The sequence below is a fragment of the Chelonia mydas genome, chromosome 3 (genome assembly GCF_015237465.2).
Source record: "Chelonia mydas isolate rCheMyd1 chromosome 3, rCheMyd1.pri.v2, whole genome shotgun sequence".
NCBI classification, from domain to species: domain Eukaryota; kingdom Metazoa; phylum Chordata; order Testudines; family Cheloniidae; genus Chelonia; species Chelonia mydas.
This window is the reverse complement of record NC_057851.1, coordinates 107,108,127-107,128,759: the sequence shown is the minus strand read 5'-3', so window position 1 is coordinate 107,128,759 and position 20,633 is coordinate 107,108,127. Positions and strand designations below refer to the sequence as shown.

Here is a 20,633-nt window from a genome sequence, read left to right as displayed (position 1 = left end):
TTAACAGAATCATCTAGCCAGAAAATAATATGAATTATGGTCCAGGTCCTCAAAAGTATTCAGGTGCCTACTTCCTATTGAAATCAATGGAAATTGAGCAACTAAATACCTTTGGGGGCCTATGTGCCTCCGATTCCGGCTGTTTAGGATGAAAGTTCTCCCAGGTTTGATGGGGTGGGTTAATTCACTTAATGCTCTAGAGGTCTGGTAAGTGTTACTGGATGGATGATCACACTCCACTGAGCAGCAGCATAATGTCATTCCCTCTCCTACCTCCCCATACCACTGTACAATACACATATCATTAGCTGAGGTCTAGACAATGCACATCCATGGGTAAAACAGCAGAAGAAGGCAGTAACAGTGATATATCTCTTGGGATCTTTCCTTCAAATTTTTCCATTAAGACAAGGTTTTCCCCTGTGGGAGAAGGAGGACACTTGGCTCCTATTTACATGGATTTCCAGGTATCTACTCAGGAAACCTCTTTGTCTGTGAGGAAGTCCTGTTTCTCTGCATCAGATCATGGACCGTTGGTAGCATGATAAAATGAAGCAGCTCTTGGAAGGTTCCTCTTCATCCCCTTCCCCAACTCAAGCAGCACAGAGAGCTCCCTTCCTGCAGAAGTCTCTCCTGTACAGAAGGGGCACCACTGGGAAGTTAATATAGCCTACGGATGTGTTAACTGTCTGGCAGAATCCCCACAAGTTGCCAGGGAAGAATGCTCCACTCTAGCCTGTCTCTTGCCAACATGTGGATCCCTGGGCCTGCAGGAGAGCCTTCTGCAGGTCCAGCATGGGGGAGAAAGTTTATTCTTCTTACCATGAAGTGAGAGGCAGACCATAGGCACAAAAGCACCCTCTGCTTACAGATCGATGGGGCAAAATCTGGCCTGGAAAGACCAAAAAATGTCCTATTTTGGCTTTGTGGTTTCTTTACTTTGGCTGCTTCCCTTGGATATATCTGGTCATGCAACTCACACCAGCCTAGATTCTCTTTGCTTAAAAACCACCCAACTGCCTGCGTCTCCTGAACAGGTCAATTCTGCTCCTTTTAATGGTGCTTTCTGCCAAGCTTTTTTCACATAATCAGTTCTCTTCTGTTGGGACAGGCTTTTTTCTATATTCTTCCTTTTTGCTGACCATTTCCTAAGAAATTTGTTAGTGTTCTGTCTTGACCATCTGAAGAATTTTCTGAGATGGATTTTATGCATCTCTCCCACCCCCACCAAAAAAACCCAATCATATAAAACATCACTAAGGTCACCATTATGAGGTCCCTACCTTTGAAGGAAAAGTAAGTGAAGTTTTCTAAATCTCTCTCCATATGTATGGGGTTAAGACCCAGCATATTGTATTAGTTTAATAGCCAATACATTCTCTGGCAGAGGACCATCTCCTGCATTTGTAGGAGCATCTATTTAATCTAGTGGCCCTTCCCTCTCTCTTACTTCATTGATCCTAGTCTTTATCCTTTAGTTATGCCAGAGGTAAGAGTCTATTAGAGTTTCAATCAAAAGCATTATTTTCAGTTTAATATCTGTTCCCTTTGGGCTAAAAACTGGACACATGAGCCAAGTTTTGAGCCTGATTGCTCCTTCTCATAGAAAATCCTGCAGGATGGGTTAAGAGGGAGTTCCTTCCCTGAGGGTTCCAGAAGGCTGGAGATTGCTGCACTATAGAATAGGCTAGGGAGTTGGCTCCCAAGCACTGCAAACATCCAGGAAGTGTCACGAGACCAGGGTGTCACGCTGTCTGAAGTGGCTCACAAGCGAAAATACAAATCTCAGGGCAGATTATTAAGAAGCAGGGAACAAACCTCAAATAGGTTGTGAGTACTATGCTCAGGAAAAGTCTATGCTTAAAATGCTGCATCACCGATGCAACTTCGCTATAAGAAAAGGGGTACTTGTGGTACCTTAGAGACTAACCAATTTATTTGAGCATAAGCTTTCGTGAGCTACAGCTCACTTCATCAGATGCTCACGAAAGCTTATGCTCAGATAAATTGGTTAGTCTCTAAGGTGCCACAAGTACTCCTTTTCTTTTTGCGAATACAGACTAACATGGCTGTTACTCTGAAACAGGTCAATAAGAGGCATAGATAAAATGAGGAGAGACAAGGAGAACAAGACATGAAATAATGAAGGGCACGAACAAGAATGTATAAATAAAGTCAACATGAGTAGCTTAATATTCTGAAATCTCAGTATTTTTAAAAGCAATCCTTAAGGACCAATTCTGTGTTTGTTTGCCCCTTGTTACTATACTGAAGTCAATGGAGTTATAGGAGCTATAATTCAGCATGAAATTCAATCCTGATAGTCAATGCCAAACAAAGATTATTGAAAGCTAATAAAATATTGCATAGAAATTGTAATCATAACAGAATAATTCTAGCTATGTGGATAATTTGGTCATGTGTTCTTTCCACATGAAATCAACATATTGTAAAGCATAATAGATCAGGCTACTTCAATTTTCTGATACAGCTGCACACATAAACTAGTATTATGCTGTCCTAAAATAAGCCTTACTCCCACCAGTCACATGATCAGGACTAGAAATAGGGTTGGCCAAAATTTTTCTATCAAACTGCTTTTAATGGAAAATTGGGTGTTTGATTATACAATTTTTTTCACAAAAGTGTCTTTTTTCCACAGAAAATTTTGATACTTTGTTGGAAAACTGACAATCCAAAAATCAAAATATTTTGAACAAAAAACAAAAAAATTAAGCAAAAACACAAAATATTTCAATTTGGAAATGGTGCCTCATGGAAGATACAGTTCAGTTGCCTCCTGTCCCCATTCTCCTCCATAGGTTGGGCTCACTGGACAGACTACATCTCCCATGATGCACCATAGCCAGTGATCCCGTGATGCACCATCTTCACTCTCCAAGAGGGAGACCATGGAGCCGTCTGACCAAAAGTCCAGCCTATAGAAAAGAATGGGAGCATGAGGCATCCAAACTACAACTTCCGTGAGGGAAATATTTTGGTTTTCAGCTGAAATTTTTCAATATTCCAAATTTCCACCCAAAAATCCAAATTTTCTATGGAAAATTTAGACAAAAATTATTTTTTTCTTTACTTTCATCTAAATTTTCTTCAGTGGAAAAAACCTGACCAGCTCCTGTAGGGAATAGCAACATACATAATAAATATCTGTTTTTAAAATCAACAACGAAAGTTAATAATCTAACAGTTACAATAGCAGCAGAGGCACTAATTCATGGGCTGTGGTTGAAAATGGGGGAGGCAAGCTCCTTGTCCTGCAGCTAGTGGCGTTCTGTTACTTTCTTTGTTGGGCCTGTCCTGTAGTAGGTGACTTCTGGGTACTTCTGAGTGACTCTGGCTCTGTCAATCTGTTTCTCCATTTCAGCAGGTGGGTATTGTCATTGTAAGAACGCTTGATAGAGATCTTGTAAGTGTTTGTCTCTGTCTGAGGGGTTGGAGACCTGTAGTAGGTGACCCCGAAGTCACCTACTACAGGACAGGCCCAACAAAGAAAGTAACAGAACGCCACTCACCGTCACCCAACTAAATCCTCTCCAGCACATCATCAAGGATCTACAACCTATCCTGAAGGACGACCCATCACTCTCACTGTCTCGGGAGACAGACCAGTCCTTGCTTACTGACAGCCCCCAACCTGAAGCAAATACTTACCAGCAGCCACACACCACACAACAAAAACACTAACCCAGGAACCTATCCTTGCAACAAAGCCCGTTGCCAACTGTGTCCACATATCTATTCGGGAACACCATCATAGGGCCTAATCACATCAACCACACTATCAGAGGCTCATTCACCTGCATATCCACCAATGTGATATATGCCATCATGTGCCAGCAATGCCCCTCTGCCATGTACATTGGCCAAACCGGACAATCTCTACGTAAAAGAATAAATGGACACAAATCAGACGTCAAGAATTATAACATTCAAAAACCAGTCGGAGAACACTTCAATCTCTCTGGTCACTCAATTACAGACCTAAAAGTCGCAATATTACAACAAAAAATCTTCAAAAACAGATTCCAACGAGAGACTGCTGAATTGGAATTAATTTGCAAACTGGACACCGTTAAATTAGGTTTGAATAAAGACTGGGAGTGAATGTGTCATTACACAAAGTAAAAGAATTTCCCCATCTTTATTTTTCCCCCCTACTGTTCCTCACACGTTCTTGTCAACTGCTGGAAGTGGCCCATCTTGATTATCACTACAAAAGGTTTTTTTTTCTCTCCTGCTGGTAATAGCTCACCTTAACTGATCACTCTCGTTATAGTGTGTATGGTAACACCCATTGTTTCATGTTCTCTGTGTATATAAAATCATCCTGTATTTTCCACTGCATGCATCCGATGAAGTGGGCTGTAGCCCACGAAAGCTTATGCTCAAATAAATTTGTTAATCTCTAAGGTGCCACAAGTACTCCTGTTCTTTTCACTGTGTAAAGTTACTCAGGGCTTGTCTAGACCATGCAGCTTTTAGTGATAAGGCTGTGTCGACACAGCCTTGTCGCTAAAAGTCAGTGTGTGTAAACACTCTTTGTCAGCACTTCTGCCAACAAAATACTTCCAGCTTCGCGAGTGGCATTAGCTTTGTCAGCAGGAGAGCGCTCCTGCCGACAAAGCCATGTTCACACTGCCACTTGTGTTGGCAAAACATTTGTCTTTCGCGGGGGGGCTTTTTTAAGTACCGTGGAAAGACAAAAGTTTTGTCGACAACTTTGCTGTGTAGACATACCCCCAGGAATCCCCTCTGCTCACCTCCTCACTCCCCCTGTCTGCCACTGACTCCCCGCTCGCATTCTCTGACACACACAAACACCCCGCGGGGAGGGGGGTGAGGAGAGACATGGCCGACGGCTGCGGGGACCTCCGAGGGGGGGAAGGAGGTGGGGTGGGGTGGAGGAGAGGAGAGGAGAGGAGAGGAGGAAGACTCACCTCAGGCAGCAGCAGCAAGCTGTGGGAGCCTCGGGGAAGGGTCAGAGCAGGGAGGGGAAGAGGCAGGGGGGCACCACGGCCCAGGTGTCAAGCGGCAGGGATGGTTGTGCTAGGGGAGGCAATGCTTCCCCTTGCCTATTATACCTGCCGCCCATGTGCTAATTGTATTGTAAAGACTGCTTTAGCTTGGCTTTTCCTACAGAAGAATAAAATAAGAACCTTCTGCGTCATGATCTGCTTTTATAAAGATCGCCACATTAAGTACCCAGTCCTGATTCCAGATTCACAAGTGTGGAGCCCGCAAAAGGGAAGTGCATAATCATTTGCAGGACTAGCATCATACAACACTCAAAACTGAAGCTTAACCCAGATGCTACTGTCCTCCAAAAGATGCTTTCTGACAGATGTTCTTATCCAATTTCACTGTTGTCAAATATTCTCCCCTGGAAAGGTGTGTTTGATTTAGGGCTTCTCTATACATAAAACACTACAGCGGCACCACTGCAGCTGTGCCACTGTAACGCTTCAGTGTAGACGCCACCTATGCCAATGGGAGGGGTTCTCCCATTGGAGTAGGTAATCCATCTCCCTGAGAGGTGGTAGCTAGGTCGACGGAAGAATTCTTCCGTTGACTTGGTGCTGTCTACACAGGGACTTAGGTCAGCTTAACAACGCCACACAGGGGTGTGGACTTTTCACACCCCTGACGAACAGAGTTAAACCAACCTAATCTTCTAGTGTAGACCAGGCCTAAAAGTGAGAGATTCCCCCCCTCTCCCGCCCAATATAGTTATTCATCTACTATTATAAACTAGTGTATGTAGATGCATGGATACTGTGTTCACTACAGCCTTGTCAAACGCTGTAAAATGGTATTCATGAACATTCAGTCACATTTTGAAAAGCTGTCAGTTCAGCCAAATTCATGACCCTTTTTGTTTGTTTTCTACACAGGTGGATTTTTGTTTGTATAAATTTTGGGAGAATTGCTGTTTTGTACAAATACTCCTGTCCACATATTAATAAGAGTGTAAAACATTTTTCAAACAATTGCAAACAGTGAAGACATTTATAAAAATAGAAATCTGCGAACAATCTGCAGATAGAAAAAAGGGTTAAATTTACTGGATAATTTACTTGGGTGGAATAAAAGATGTGCATGAAAATCCTCAAATATGTAGCGAAAGACAATGCTGTTTGCCTACATGAAACTTTACACACCTTTCAAAGAACAGTGAGATCAATGTAGTTGCACACAGGGGCATCCTGTGGATCTGTAATACTGCCTGAGGAATCTTAGTACCATAATCCAACAGGCCAATACATAATATGAATGTTGGGCCCAATTCAATGCCCATTGAAGTCAATGGTTGTCTTTCAATTGACTTCCATGGGCATTGTATCAGGCCCAATATCTATCACCTGTGACTGCTGTGGATAATTTTATTCACTTCAGGTATGACCTTGCATCTTATCTATTTTAGCGATCAATATTTCTAAAGTGCCTAGCACAGCAATACTCCACTGATTTCATAGGTAGTTTTGGATACATAAAGAATTCAGGATCAGGTCCCTAATAATTAATGTTACTATAATGCCTCACCAGTTATTAATAAGCTACAAGTATTTTTATGCCATTCAATTGTTTAAAAAACATGCACGAGAGAACACAAACGAATGAAAATTGCTCAGTCAGAGAGCCACAGTATTGTGTGACAAGTGGGATGCCTTTCAATGAAATGAAAGGCATGTAACACTGTGTTTTTGACGGAGGCAAGCCATGCAGCCAGTGGCAATTCACAGATGAAAAGACAGCTTGTGCTACACAGTACTCTTCACTTCACTTCACTCCCCACATGTCACAAAATGCGACAAATACATATTAGAATCATAGAATATCAGGGTTGGAAGGGACCCCAGAAGGTCATCTAGTCCAACCCCCTGCTCAAAGCAGGACCAATCCCCAGGTAAATCGTCCCAGCCAGGGCATTGTCAAGCCTGACCTTAAAAACCTCTAAGGAAGGAGATTCCACCACCTCCCTAGGTAACGCATTCCAGTGCTTCACCACCCTCCTAGTGAAAAAGTTTTTCCTAATATTCAACCTAAACCTCCCCCACTGCAACTTGAGACCGTTACTTCTTGTACTATCATCTGCTACCACTGAGAACAGTCTAGATCCATCCTCTTTGGAAGCCCCTTTCAGGTAGTTGAAAGCAGCTATCAAATCCCCCCTCATTCTTCTCTTCCGCAGACTAAATAATCCCAGTTCCCTCAGCCTCTCCTCATAAGTCATGTGCTCCAGCCCCCTAATCATTTTTGTTGCCCTCCGCTGGATGCTTTCCAATTTTTCCACATCCTTCTTGTAGTGTGGGGCCCAAAACTGGACACAGTCCTCCAGATGAGGCCTCACCAATGTCGAATAGAGGGGAACGATCACGTCCCTCGATCTGCTGGCAATGCCCCTACTTATACATCCCAAAATGCCATTGGCCTTCTTGGCAACAAGGACACAGTGTTCACTCATATCCAGCTTCTCGTCCACTGTAACCCCTAGGTCCTTTTCTGCAGAACTGCTGCCTAACCATTCGGTCCCTAGTCTGTAGCGGTGCCTGGGATTCTTCCGTCGTAAGTGCAGGACTCTGCACTTGTCTTTGTTGAACCTCATCAGATTTCTTTTGGCCCAATCCTCTAACTTGTCTAGGTCCCTCTGTATCCTATCCCTACCCTCCAGCGTATCTACCACTCCTCCCAGTTTAGTGTCATATTTACTTTGTATGTTGTATTATTTGGCTATACGTAATTTGTAGTTACAACAGTCACTAATGGGTAATGAAAAATGAGGGCACATATTAAATAGTGTGTATTGTATTGCCTTCACATGTGCATGTTGAGTCATCTGCTTGGAGATTGAAATTTCAGTCAGAGATAGTTTTATATGGTAAATAAAACAAATACCAATTACTAATAAAGCCATGTATGTTTGGGTTTCTGCTCATACATTATTTGTTAACTATGTTTCTCATTCTGGCTTTCTAACAAGGGCAGGGTTCCAATCAGTGACCCCAATCCTGCAACTAGCTGTCCATGGGAGAGTCCTATGCATGGAGAGCCTGCATGGAGCTCTATTTACTTCAGTGAAATCCTGTATTGCTGTAGAGTCCACATGGAAGTGCTTGCAGGATCTAGACAAGAATTAGAGTCACATTCACCACTGATGTTAGTGGTTGTAACTCAGCTGAAGTCTATGGAAATTCTCCCACTTATTTTAACAGTCCATTTGGACCCTAGATTCATATACACTCATGACTATAAGCTTCTACCTCTACTTGTACATGTATTAATTCATCTTGAATGTACACCCTTCTGGAAGAAGTTTAGTTTATTTTCTAAATATTAAATTCATTTTAGTGTTTGTGTAAGAAGCCAGGTTGACATATCTACAAACTGAAAGTCTCTATTTCTCCACAGGACAGATGCAACACTGTTGGTGAATGTGCAAACTTCCCCACACTGCTCTAACAATGTGCCTCAACACTGATATGAAGAGATCACCTCTAGAAGAGAGAAGGTATTATATCTAAGTGTCCAAGTCAAGTCAATTTCTGCCCTTTCTGCTGAGACTGCAAGCAGGGATGTTAATTAGTGCCATCTGTGATGGTGGTTTTTGTGTTGTGAACACCTGTCAGCTAGAAAATATACAGAGACCACAACTCATTTCTCATATGCCGATCAGCATTAGAAATGACTGTCCATCACTGATGGCCTAGTCTGTATTTGAATCAATGATCTAGATGAGAACATACCTACATTCTGTTAAAGCTGTCAATCCCCTAAGCCTTCCAATCTCCTAAAATACCTTTTTTAATGGCAGTTACCATAAGTAGTCAGACACCCAAACTTTCCATAGCCTTAGTTTTTTCTGACTGAGAAACCAAGGCAAGATTGCCTTAATATTAAGAACTCTGTGTTCAAAATAACATTTTAAAGACATTTTCATATAGCTTGTTTAGAAAACCCAGCTCTTTTGACTTGGTTTTAAAACAATTTGTATTGACACAGAAAATCTGTTGTAGCATACTGGGACTGTGGGATGTACAAATCTAAAAGCAGGAGGCGAATAGAGAAAAATAGAAGCAACTGGCACAAATGAACCCAGTGTGCCAACTCACAAATGTGAAACCTAGGAATATTGCTGAAATGGCAGGTGTGGAAGTTAGATGAGTCTTTTGAACTGATATAACTCATGAGGCCACTTGTGCAGCTGAAAAGCTTGATTCTTTGTGAATTTAGTAACGCTATAAGGTAATATATTTTCAAGAAGGAAGTTTTCTTGAATAACTTCTCTACTGTATTTGTCATAAGCAACATTTTTTGTCAACATCAATCAATGTAAATGATTTTCTCACCACTTTCTTATAAATATAATTAGTGTGGCCAATGCAGAGAAAATTCCAATCACTACTTGATTTTCCATTTGTCTCTGTGCTTACACTAAATTTGGTTTTGATCAAATATACATTCAATTTCTCTGCTTCTCCCCCTCAACACCATGCTTCAGAGATCTCATATGATGTTTATTAAAGGTGGCTGAATAGTGAAGAAATAGCTTGGTGAATATATTTGTGAATAAACATCTCAGATACAAATCACTACTCTTTATTAGGCCGTACTAATCACTGTTTGCAAATGTTCTTATAACCACTGAAATGTACTTATGAAAATGTTTGTGAATTCTGAAAATTTAATTAATTTGTACTGAAATTGCTATTCACTATTATGAATCCATCACTCTCATGTTAAAAAAGTGGCACTCCTCCAAACATACCATGCGATCAGTTACACTGTGAATAGTAAATAAGTAGCTCAAGGGAACAGTTTGAGAACAACCCATAGTCTGAACATTATTAATCCAAACTATTTGGAGAATACTTAAAATGTAGGGCTAAATTCTCCACTGCTGCCAGCTGGTGCATTGCCATTGGAACTGTGCCAGTTTGCACCAGCAAAACAGCTGGCCCAATGGGTGTATTCAAATAAATCAAGAATAGTTTCTGAATAATTTTTGAACAACACAATGTTTAAATGTATCATATTTTTGGTTTAACAAATTCCATTGGCCATTTCCATAATTTACTGCCCTTGTGCATTTAACAGAAATGAAGTCCTTCTTTACGACATACAAAAAACTAGAGGTGCTTCTTGACCCATCACCCCAAACAGTGTAATAGCTTTAAACTGAAAGCTATTTTCTAGCCCAATGGTTCTCAACAAGGGACATGCGTGCCCTTGGGGGTACACAGAGGTCTTCTAGGGGGTACATCAACTCCTCTAGATACTTGCCTAGTTTTACAACGGGCTACACAAAAAGTATAGTGAAGTCAGTACAAACTAAAATTTCATACAGACACTGATTTGTTTACATACTGTTCTATATACTATGCACTGAAATGTCAGTACAATATTTATATCCCAGTTGATTTATTTTATAGTTATATGGTAAAAATAAGAAAGTAAGCAATGTTTCAGTAATAGTGTGCTGTGCCACTTCTGAATTTTTATGTCTGATTTTGTAAGCAAGCATTTTTTAAGTGAGGTGAAACTTGGGAGTATGCAAGACAAATCAGACTCCTGAAAGGGGTACAGTAGCCTGAAAAGGTTGAGAGCCACTGTTCTAGCCCATACAAACTACCATGATGAATTCTCTACTCTCAAGCTTATTATACAGTATTGCCAAAAGAATGTTTCCCTTTGACATGTCCAAGTTTATACAGCTTCCATCCTTTTACTAGTAAGTGGTTGTATGGTTGAGTTTCTTGTGAATCACTACTGTGGAGAATATGTGACAGTTATGGCCACAAAACAAAACAAAAAAAATTGAAATGAAGATAAAGACCACATCCTCTACTTTTAATTAAAAAACCTTTATAATCATGCCAAATATTTCATTAGTTAATGTTGAGCCTTATTCATAGATTATAAAGATGAAAGGGACCGTTGTAATCATCTAGTCTGACCTTCTGTATATAACAGACCATAAAACCTCCTTGAATGAATTCCTGTTTGAACTACAGCATACTTTTAGAACTGTGGTTTTCAACCTTTTCTCATTTGCGGACCCCTAAAAAGTTTCAAATGAAGCTTTTGGAAATTTTAGACATAGTCTAAGTTGAAAGTTGAAAGTCTGAGTTGAAAACCACTGCTTTAGAAGAACTGTTCAAGGAAGAATTCAGCACAAGGGTGGGCAAACTATGGCCTGTGGGCCACATCCAGGAAACAGGGAGCAGGGGGGGTTGGATGAGGAGGTCCCAGGGGGTCGGAGATGACAGGGAGCAGGGGGGGGTTGGATAGGGGGCGGGGTCTTGGGGGAGGTTAAGGGTGGGGGGTCCCAGGAGGGGGCGGTCAGGGGACAAGGAGTGGGGGGGTTGGATGGGGGGGAGGTTCTGAGGGGGGCAGTCAGGGGGCAGGAAGTGGGAGGGGTCAGATAGGAGGTGGGGGGCAGGCTGTTTGGGGAGGCACAGCCTCCCTACCTGGCCCTCCATACCATTTTGCAACCCCGATGTGGCCCTAGGGCCAAAAAGTTTGCCCACCCCTGATCCAGCACAATCCTTGGCAAGTTGTTCCAAATCGTTAATTGTCCTCATATTTAAAAATGTGTGCCCTATTTCCAGTCTAACTTTGTCTAACTTCAATTTTCAGCATTGGGTCTTGTTATACTTTTTTCCCATTAGATTGAAGAGCCCTTTATTATCAAATTTCTGCTCCCTATGTAGGCACCTAAAGACTGTTATCATGTTATCCCTTAGCCTTCTCTTGGTTAAGCTAAACAGATTGAGCTCTGTGAGTCTTTCACTTTAAGGCATGTTATCCAGTCCTTTAATCATTTTTGTGGTACCTTCTCTGAACCATCTCCAATTTACCAAACATCCTTCTTGACCTGTGGATACTTAGAGTTAAGTATGTACTTAAGTACTTTTCTGAACAGAAATCCTTTTCTGAATCATCCCTAAAAGCTGAGAGGATGCATGTGCACATAAAACAAAAACAAAAACAAAAAAAAAAAACCACCACCACCAACAACCCTGCACATTGACAGGTTTCAGAGTAGCAGCCAAGTTAGTCTGTATTCGCAAAAAGAAAAGGAGTACTTGTGGCACCTTAGAGACTAACCAATTTATTTGAGCATAAGCTTTCATGAGCTACAGGTCACTTCATCGGAATGCATCCGATGAAGTGAGCTGTAGCTCACGAAAGCTTATGCTCAAATAAATTGGTTAGTCTCTAAGGTGCCACAAGTACTCCTGCACATTGAATACTCTTTGAAGGCTCCATGAAAAAACAATAGCCTAGAAAATGTCTTGCAGCTACTATATGGCCATACAAATTTGTCTAGGTAGATGTGCTGAAAATAATACACTTTCCTGATGTGCAACTGTGTTCGAGACACATAATTAAGCAAAATGACTTGCCCTTTTCTTGCCTGCCTAGCTTTATGTGTCAATTTTAGTCTACAATGATTTTTTTCCAGTGGAATTATATATACCTTTGAAAATAAAATAGTAATGTGTACGTTATTACAATATTTATGTATTCCTGAAAACAATGTTGCACAAGACAGATATTCCATATCTTCAAGAGATCTATCTCCCATGAATGTGCAGGGATTTTATGCACAAATGCCATGCCAGAAGTTGCATATGTCCTGCGCTCTGATGGAGAATAAACCTCTATGTGTTCAATGAACAGAAGGATATGTTCTCATGGACTACCAGAAAGACAGTCTACTACAAACTGGATTGCTTTGCCTGTCCTCATTGTCACTATATACCCAATGTGATAAACTAATTGGAAGCCATTTTATATAGTCAACAAATTTCTGTGTATAGTTCACAAACTTCAAGTGGTAATTATTTATGATCATTATTAAAAGATAGAATAATCTATACATTATGATATTGTTTGTTTTCTCTGAACTGTTCTGGGCAGCTATGTCTGAAGGTGACACTGCAAGAGAACAGAAATGGCTTAGAGTATCAGAGAAGGACTATGGAGACTCTAATTTCTAGGTTACCTATTTGAATCCAGACTAGGTCGGTACTGCCTGAAGAATACTGCTATCTGACAGCCGCTGAATGGTTATGTCAAATGAATTGGTGATCTCATTTCATTTCCTTGTGCCCAGGTGTCTGCAATGATCTGAGGCACTGGGGGCCAAAGATTGATTTGACATGAGAAGGGAACAGTTGTCCAACTCCCAGGGGTGGTCCACCCAGGTCTTAAGTCTTTGGAAAGTCAGTATGATGGAAGTTTGCACTGGTACTGCCTGTGCATTTTGGAAGAAATGTGTACTCTTTTCAGAGTCCTATGTAGAGGGTGGTGCCAAGCCACAATGCCACAACCCACAATCTGCCCCAAACGTGGTGTGCATAGGAGTTGTATATGTGGTACATACTGCAAGGATGGTGTAGATTCTGTTGCACTAGCCCTGCTCTGTGAGCTGGTGTGGAAGCAAATATGAAGAAGGCCCTGTTCACAGAGACTGGTACTGAGAGTGGCCTTTGTGTTGGTTATGCAAAGTAGAAAGGCGCTTTGCATGCCACAGGCATTGGGAAGGGGAAGAGGGAAGCGTTCTCACAATCTAGATAGATCTCAGTTAATGCATAGGATATTAAACTGTAGAAAAGTAAAGGCAACACTGTTCCTGAACAGTAATTTCACCTTAAAAGGGTGAGGGAGGGAAGATTTTCATACTTTATAAATTGGTATTCTGTAGTTCTTCTGGGAAAGAGCTCAACAAATATGTACTTGTGCAACTAAATATAATTTATATTTTAATTGGATTTAGAGACAATCTTTAGAGACATTTTGTGTGTGTGTGTGCGCACACGTGCAAAAAGGAGTAATGAAAGCTGAGTAATCTGAAAAATGATCCCTTGATACTGCAGAAGAATTTATCACACTGTGAAACAGAATTAGTTCAACATTTCCAAAAGTATCACCCTGGATATCAGAAAAATATCCTGCAAGAAGCACTCCTTGTCAGTCAATAAGCTATTTTAAAAAGTGATAGCTAATTAAAAGTTCTCGCATGTAATGAGTGAAATTGCTACCATGAAAAGTCTCCTATATCATGATTTAAAAAAAAAAACCAAAATAACAAATAACTTTAATAATCTATTCTCTTTCCCAAGAGGGAAGATAACGCTCATTAATGTTAATGGGAGTTACATATGCACATAGAAGTAGAACAGATTCCTGAGGGGCAGATCCACAAATGGTGTAAACTGGCGTAGCTCCACTGAAGTCAATGGAGCTATGACAACTTACTCCAGATGAGGAGCTGCCCCTTCCTGTGTATTTTCACTCTGATCTGCCACAAAATATAATCATATCTACTAGCATCCAAGAATTTTAGTATCTCAGTTTCCACCCTGTACATCAGTTTGTTTTTTTCATCTGTGACAGGGCACAAAATGAACTGCGAATGTCAGGTCATTGTTCCCTGCTCTAACATTTTTCAAAATTGCAGCACTTTCATGTTTCGTATGTCCAGGTTAATCCAATTCACCTTTGAATGTGACATTTGCAAGTCTAACTGATGATTTCTTTCTTTCATGATGGCAATATATGTTTTCAACTGTTTACATCTGGCCAGACCTTTGAGCACAAAGTTGCCTATTTAGTTCATTAATTTAAAGGGAATCATAAATCAGATTTACATATGGATTTACTTGGCTAAATGTATTAACCGGTGTGCTGCGATGACAAAAAATCAGGTTTGTCATTTACTATGTAAAAAATTGGTGTTCAGCAGCATGACTGGACAATAGAAATGTCACAATATTGGATTGAAAGGGCTTGCTTCTTGTACAAGTTAGCTGTGAATATAAATTTGGTTGTATTTGACAAAACCAATGGTCTACCTATGAACCAGTGCTTCCAGTTTTAAATAGTGTGATCTTACAATTCCTTCACTTACTAGTTTAAAGTTAATTAAACTTGTTGAAAACAAATTGTCTCTATACAGTAAGACTTTTACTTATGTTCATATAATAGTAACACTTTACTGAATATTAGAACTGCGTGCCTGTCAAATAACCTCTATACACTTACTTCATTGCAAAACATTTCTGTAAAATATATTCGAGCAATGCCTTCAGGATTCAGTCCTCTATGTGTATAGTCCCAGAAATTAATTTATAGTATTAATACAGAACAAATATAGTGCCAAATCCTGGAGTTCTTGTTCAATTTTGACTCAGTTCTCACTCAGCTAAAACTCTCATTGACATCAGTGACTGTTCTGCCTGAATAAAAACTAAGCAACCCCTCAGGATTTGTCTCATAGAAAATCTGTACACTTCATAACAGAACTGGCAGTCTCTCTTTAAGAATGATTTTTATACCATGATTAACTTCAGCTCTAGATTCTCACATTAATTACCTTTTTAATTCGAAATTAAAGTCTAAAATGCAAGAAGGAGAAATCTTTCCATGTATGAGAAGTAAAGGGACAGGGTCAAACCTAAGAGTCTTGGGTATGTCTAATTGTGCCAGTGCTTTTCCTCTGAACTTAAATAAGGTCTGATACTTAACCACATCTAGTCTGTCGCTTGAACACAAGTTGGGACACTATCTAACAGTTTGTTCAGCGCTAACTTCCCTGGTTGAAGAGAAACACTGTTCAGATCCCACAGTGGTGGAGTGTGTGTATGGGGGGGAAGACTGCATTATTTTCCATTTATTTTTTCAAGAAAGCTAGGTTACTAATAACAAAACAATTGCTGTTGGTATCCCTGGGATGGACTTGCCCAGGGAAACAAGGCAAACAAATAGTCTACCACAATCTAATTCTTCAAATTTAGCGTCAAGGACTCCGTCTCTCCTTAGTGGAAAGCACTCCTCTACATTAGTCAGTTAGATGGTCGCTGCTAGTGACCTAGGAGCAAGAGAACCACGCAAATGACAAACCCGTGTAGCACGCCATGCAGTGGTGTTTCAGCTTGCCACCAGAAGCTTATGGCTGGCTCTCTGGGTATGCGGGAAAGAGCGGCTAAAAGGGGTGGGAAGGAAAATCCACTAGCCTGATTCTAAGTGCGCTGCTTTTCCATACTTACCTTCTGTATGTACTGCGGATACATAGGTCCAATTGTAGCGTTTGACGATATCAAGCATGGCCCTGGCTTGCAGAGTGTCGGAAGGGACCACTCTCAAGAAATATTTGTATAAAGTTTTGTCGCTCAGGTCGATGCTCGTTGCAGAATAAGCGATCTGAGGGATGTCAAAGAGCTGGAGCAGGTTTTGAACTTGGATAGCAACCGAGCTGGAGCCTGGACCAATCACCCCAGCAATGGGTTTTTTGGTCCTGCTCTGATGTTGGGGTAGAGAGTCAGGCACACATCGACTGATCCCGTCTTTCTCATCTCTTATGGAGATCAGGGAGTCTCTTATGAACTCAATGCTCTGCTCGAGTGCTACGGAAGAGTGCCAGCAGGAATCTCTGATTTCACTGCCCAGCGTGATGTTGGGCAGCAGGACTGGGTCTGAGTTAATTTTATCCAAAGTGTGAAACATGGCTTCGACTCTCTGGATGCCATATTGCTCTCTGATCTCCCCACACTTCCTCTCCGGCACTTTCTCGGCCGGCGGTTGGTGATGGACCGAGAAGAGGGCACCTATAATGACATCTCCGTCCATTCTGGCTACCGATCGCTGCGAGGAAGCCCCCGACAGCAGCATCTTCCTGCCAGTGTTTTTGGGGAGAATATCCATCTCCAGGAAGATAGCAGGGAAAAACACCAGCACCGCTCCAATCATTTTGTTACAGGATGTCATCCAAATGCAGGTTACAAATTTCATGGGCTCCTCCTGTCTGCACATTGTTAAAGAAAATACCAGCCTCTCGCCCGTCACTTGTCAAGTGGCTCTAAATCCCACTACGGCATAGCCTTAAACAAATGGCTCTCAGGTGCAAAAGGAGTCATCGTAGTACTGAAGTGTATCCTGTTGACATAGGAAGAAGGAATAACACACATTTGTTAGAGAAAACTGTGTCAGGGCAGCAATCAGTAAAAATCAGTTTAATCTTAAAAGGGTTTGGAGAAATAAATATTTTTGTCAGTGTGCAAATCAGAAGAGCTTCTCAAATGTAAGTTTCAAGGAAGAATATATACATAGACACACAGATGTGTTTAAGACAAGGAGGCGGCTCCCTGTACCTTTGAAACTAATGATAGAATAGCTGACAGGTTTTAAAACTTTTGTAAGCCAGTTAATCAGATAAAAATCTTATCATCGCCTCAGTGGTCGCCATATCAGAAAGGAGGGGAGAGGGTTTACTTCACTCATTGTCATTTAAAAACATCATTTGGATGTGAAGACTCCACTTTCAAAAAAAAAGAGAGAGAGAAATCCGCCTTTCAAGTGAAGGAAAATGTCATTTAAAGGTCAGAGGAGAAAAAAAAATAAATCCATTACAGCTTAGGTTAACTTTTTGGGGTTAAGGGGAAAATTCCACAAGAGACACATATATGAAAGCCGGGGGAAATACATATTAGTTACTAAGGCAACCACAGATAAAGTAGTGATGTGCTTTCTTGGCACGCCTGCCTTGCCTGCAGACTTTGGGCACCCAGAGGTGTGGAGCCAGGCTGTTCCAGCTGAAGTAGTTGAATGCGGTTTAAAGGTGATCGGGTGCCGAGAGGGAAGGCAGGCGGACTGACTTGCTGAGCCGGGCTTGGGCGCCCCGTTGCAAGGCGAGGCTGGCTCTGGTTTCAGCACCCAGGACAGCGCACAGGAGAGCCAGACCCCGCTACAACCCGCCCTGGCCCTTTACCTCCTGCCACGGCGACTCGCCTTCCCCCTAAACTTCTCCGCCTTTGGGGCTGCTACCGCAGCCAAGATCGCGCACGCTGTCACAACCCCTCCCCCCCCCAACACACAGACAGACAAACCCCCCGCTTGCGGCAGCCCGTCCTTCCCGAATGGCTTCGCCTGCCAGAATGAGGTCCGGGGGAAGGGAAGTCTCTTGAGCAGCGAGCCAGGGCTTCGCCCCTCGGGTCTCTCCCCCTTTCCTGAAGGATGGAGAAAGGGGGGGGAGGGAGAACGAGACGGGGGAAGATCCTCTGAGGAGCCACCAGTCCCGATTCTCCCTCCCGATCCTACGGCCACACACAAGAGGCGTCTCAAACTGGCCCGAAAGCCAGACAGACCTGGAATGTGTCGCCTGAGTGTCTTTTGTCTGGATCTTTTATCTGCAGCGTTATACCTTAAAGCTTGGTCTATTGTAGGATTAAACTTGAGACGTACCTGGATCAGTGAGACAGTTCGCTCCTTCCTTGGTCAAAGCAGTCATTGGCAGTTCTCCTGCTAACATGAGCTTTAGCACTAATACAGTCAGACGGGAGGATATGGGCTGTACGCTAGTGCCCTCTTTCTTCAACACTGTTTTACCGCAAGAAAAAACAAAACAAAACAAAACAAAACAAAAAAAACAGGTCATTCAAGGCTCATCCATTATCTCATACATAAAGATCAGTCATTTCTCCCCCTCCTTAATTTCTTTAGCTATTGTCTGGTTATCAAGAAAAGAAATATAGCCCAGAAAACAGCCTTGCTGGAGAATTGTGTTTTGTCTGACTTTCAGCTACCGTAATTCATTACCTCCTTGTCACATAAACAAATGAAAACAGAGTATGATGCTTGGAGCGGGTGAGGGGAACCTGATTCAGATGTATTTGATGTAGATAAATGTGCAAGTCTGACTCGTTTGGAAGGTTTCTTAATGTCTGCTGTTGAAGTAAAAACTAGTGGAACAAGATAAATCAGTTGTAAAGAGAAAGAAATTGAGATTCGAGTTTTCAGGTCAAGATAAATCTAAATCAAGCACGTTAGAGTCAAGGCAGATTAAAATAATGCCAGACTGAATAATCATAATTCAGACGACCGGTTTGCATCACCGCCACCAGTCTCGGGGGTTTTAGTTTACTGTGTGGAAGTTAAAGTTAGATCTCTAGCCCTCAGGGAACTCTATATCTGTGGAGGCTGGAATTTGTCCGGTTTTTTAAAAAAAGACAAGGACTTGTATTTAACTACTGAACATTCAGATACTGTTTCATGGTGAATACTGTTTAATTGGTTTCTTTTTCCTGTGTAATATCTGCTCTTTCCCATTGGCACAGCTGATTATGTACTATGCTGCCTATTTATTTGTGACACATTCATTATTAAAGACCTAATATAACATATAAATGCAACCACTACAAAGCTTGGTACGCACTTTTTGCTATCATTTATGACAGTAAGAGCAAATGAGTTATATAAAATAATAACCGATCATGTGCTGTGTTAACAAATCAGGAGGCAATAAATTAAGGAATGGCAGAATCCTTGAGTCAGAGGCTCATGGCTGCTTTCCCTTCCAGGTATGTCTGTAAGGTTTCGTGTGTGTTCCCATATAAGGGTATATATACACACACTCGACATTACATAGGCACCTGAAGTGACTCTATTATTCGAGTTGCATGCAGACTTGCACTTAAAAAACAGTAATAAATTCCTTTTGTTTCACACTTGAATAATTCAATGTAGTCTCCAATTTTGGCACAATAAGCTTTCAAAAGACAACTGGTCTATTTATATACCTGTTTAAGTAAAATATTTGCTACCACTAACTTTGACAGAGGAAACACTTTAAAATGCTACCTGTTTTAAATATTGCCCTGTTCTCCTCAACACTCCTTTGAGTTCCTCCAGCTGAACAATCACAGACCCCCATAAATGCCAAATTTTACACAGACACACACTGTGATGATATTTCAGACACAGATTATGCCTGAACCTTTTACAAAGACTTATTCCTCTAAGGCCTGGTCTACGCTACCGGGTTAGGTCAAATTTAGCGGCGTTAGGTCGATTTTAAAATGAATGCGTCCACTCAACCAACCCCGTTCCGTCGACTTAAAGGGCTCTTAAAATTGACTTCTGTACTCCACCCCGGCGAGGGGAGTAGCGCTAAAATTGACCTTGCTGGGCTGAATTTGGGTAGTGCGGATGCAAATTGATGGTATTGTCCTCCGGGAGCTATCCCAGAGTGCTCCATTGTGACCGCTCTGGACAGCACTTTGAACCCCGATGCACTAGCCAGGTATACAGGAAAAGCCCCAGGGAACTTTTGAATTTCATTTCCTGTTTGGTCAGCGTGGCGAACTCAGCAGCACAGGTGACCATGCCGTCTCTCCAGAATAGCAAATGAGTTCCAGCATGGATCAAAAGAGAGACACTGGATCTGATTGCTGTATGGGGAGAAGCATCTGTGCAGGCAGAACTCTGATCAAAAAGAATAAATGCAAATATATTTGCCAAAATCTCATAGAGCGTGTTGGAGAAAGGCTACAACAGGGACACACAGCAGTGTCATGTGAAAGTCAAGGAGCTGAGGCAAGACTACCAAAAGACAAAAGAGGCAAATGGTCCCTCCGGGTCAGAGCCCCACACATGCCACTTCTATGATCAGCTGCATGCCATTCTAGGAGGGGACCCTACCACTACCCCACCACTGTCTGTGGACACCTGCAAGGGGGGAGTCTTACGCAACAGGGAGGAGGATTTTGTGGATGAGGAGGAGGAGAATGTGCAGCAGGCAAGCGGTGAATCCATTCTCCCTGGCAGCCAGGACC

General features: G+C 41.8%; 1 protein-coding gene across 3 annotated transcripts in view; it reads right to left on the bottom strand.

Moving 5' to 3' along the window:
* Positions 1–18,739, bottom strand: part of GRM1 (glutamate metabotropic receptor 1) — a 251,247-nt gene extending 232,508 nt beyond the window's left edge. The window contains exons 1-2 of one of the 3 annotated variants that reach the window (XM_043543088.1): positions 18,265–18,739; positions 16,074–16,959 (exon numbers count right to left, since the gene is read on the bottom strand). In XM_043543088.1, coding sequence (XP_043399023.1) covers positions 16,074–16,836 — 763 coding nt within the window. In that variant the 5' untranslated portion in view covers positions 16,837–16,959; positions 18,265–18,739. The remainder of the gene's footprint in view (positions 1–16,073; positions 16,960–18,264) is intronic. The other 2 variants (XM_037894932.2, XM_007056263.3) reach the window with 2 other exon arrangements.
* Positions 18,740–20,633: the final 1,894 nt, after the last annotated feature.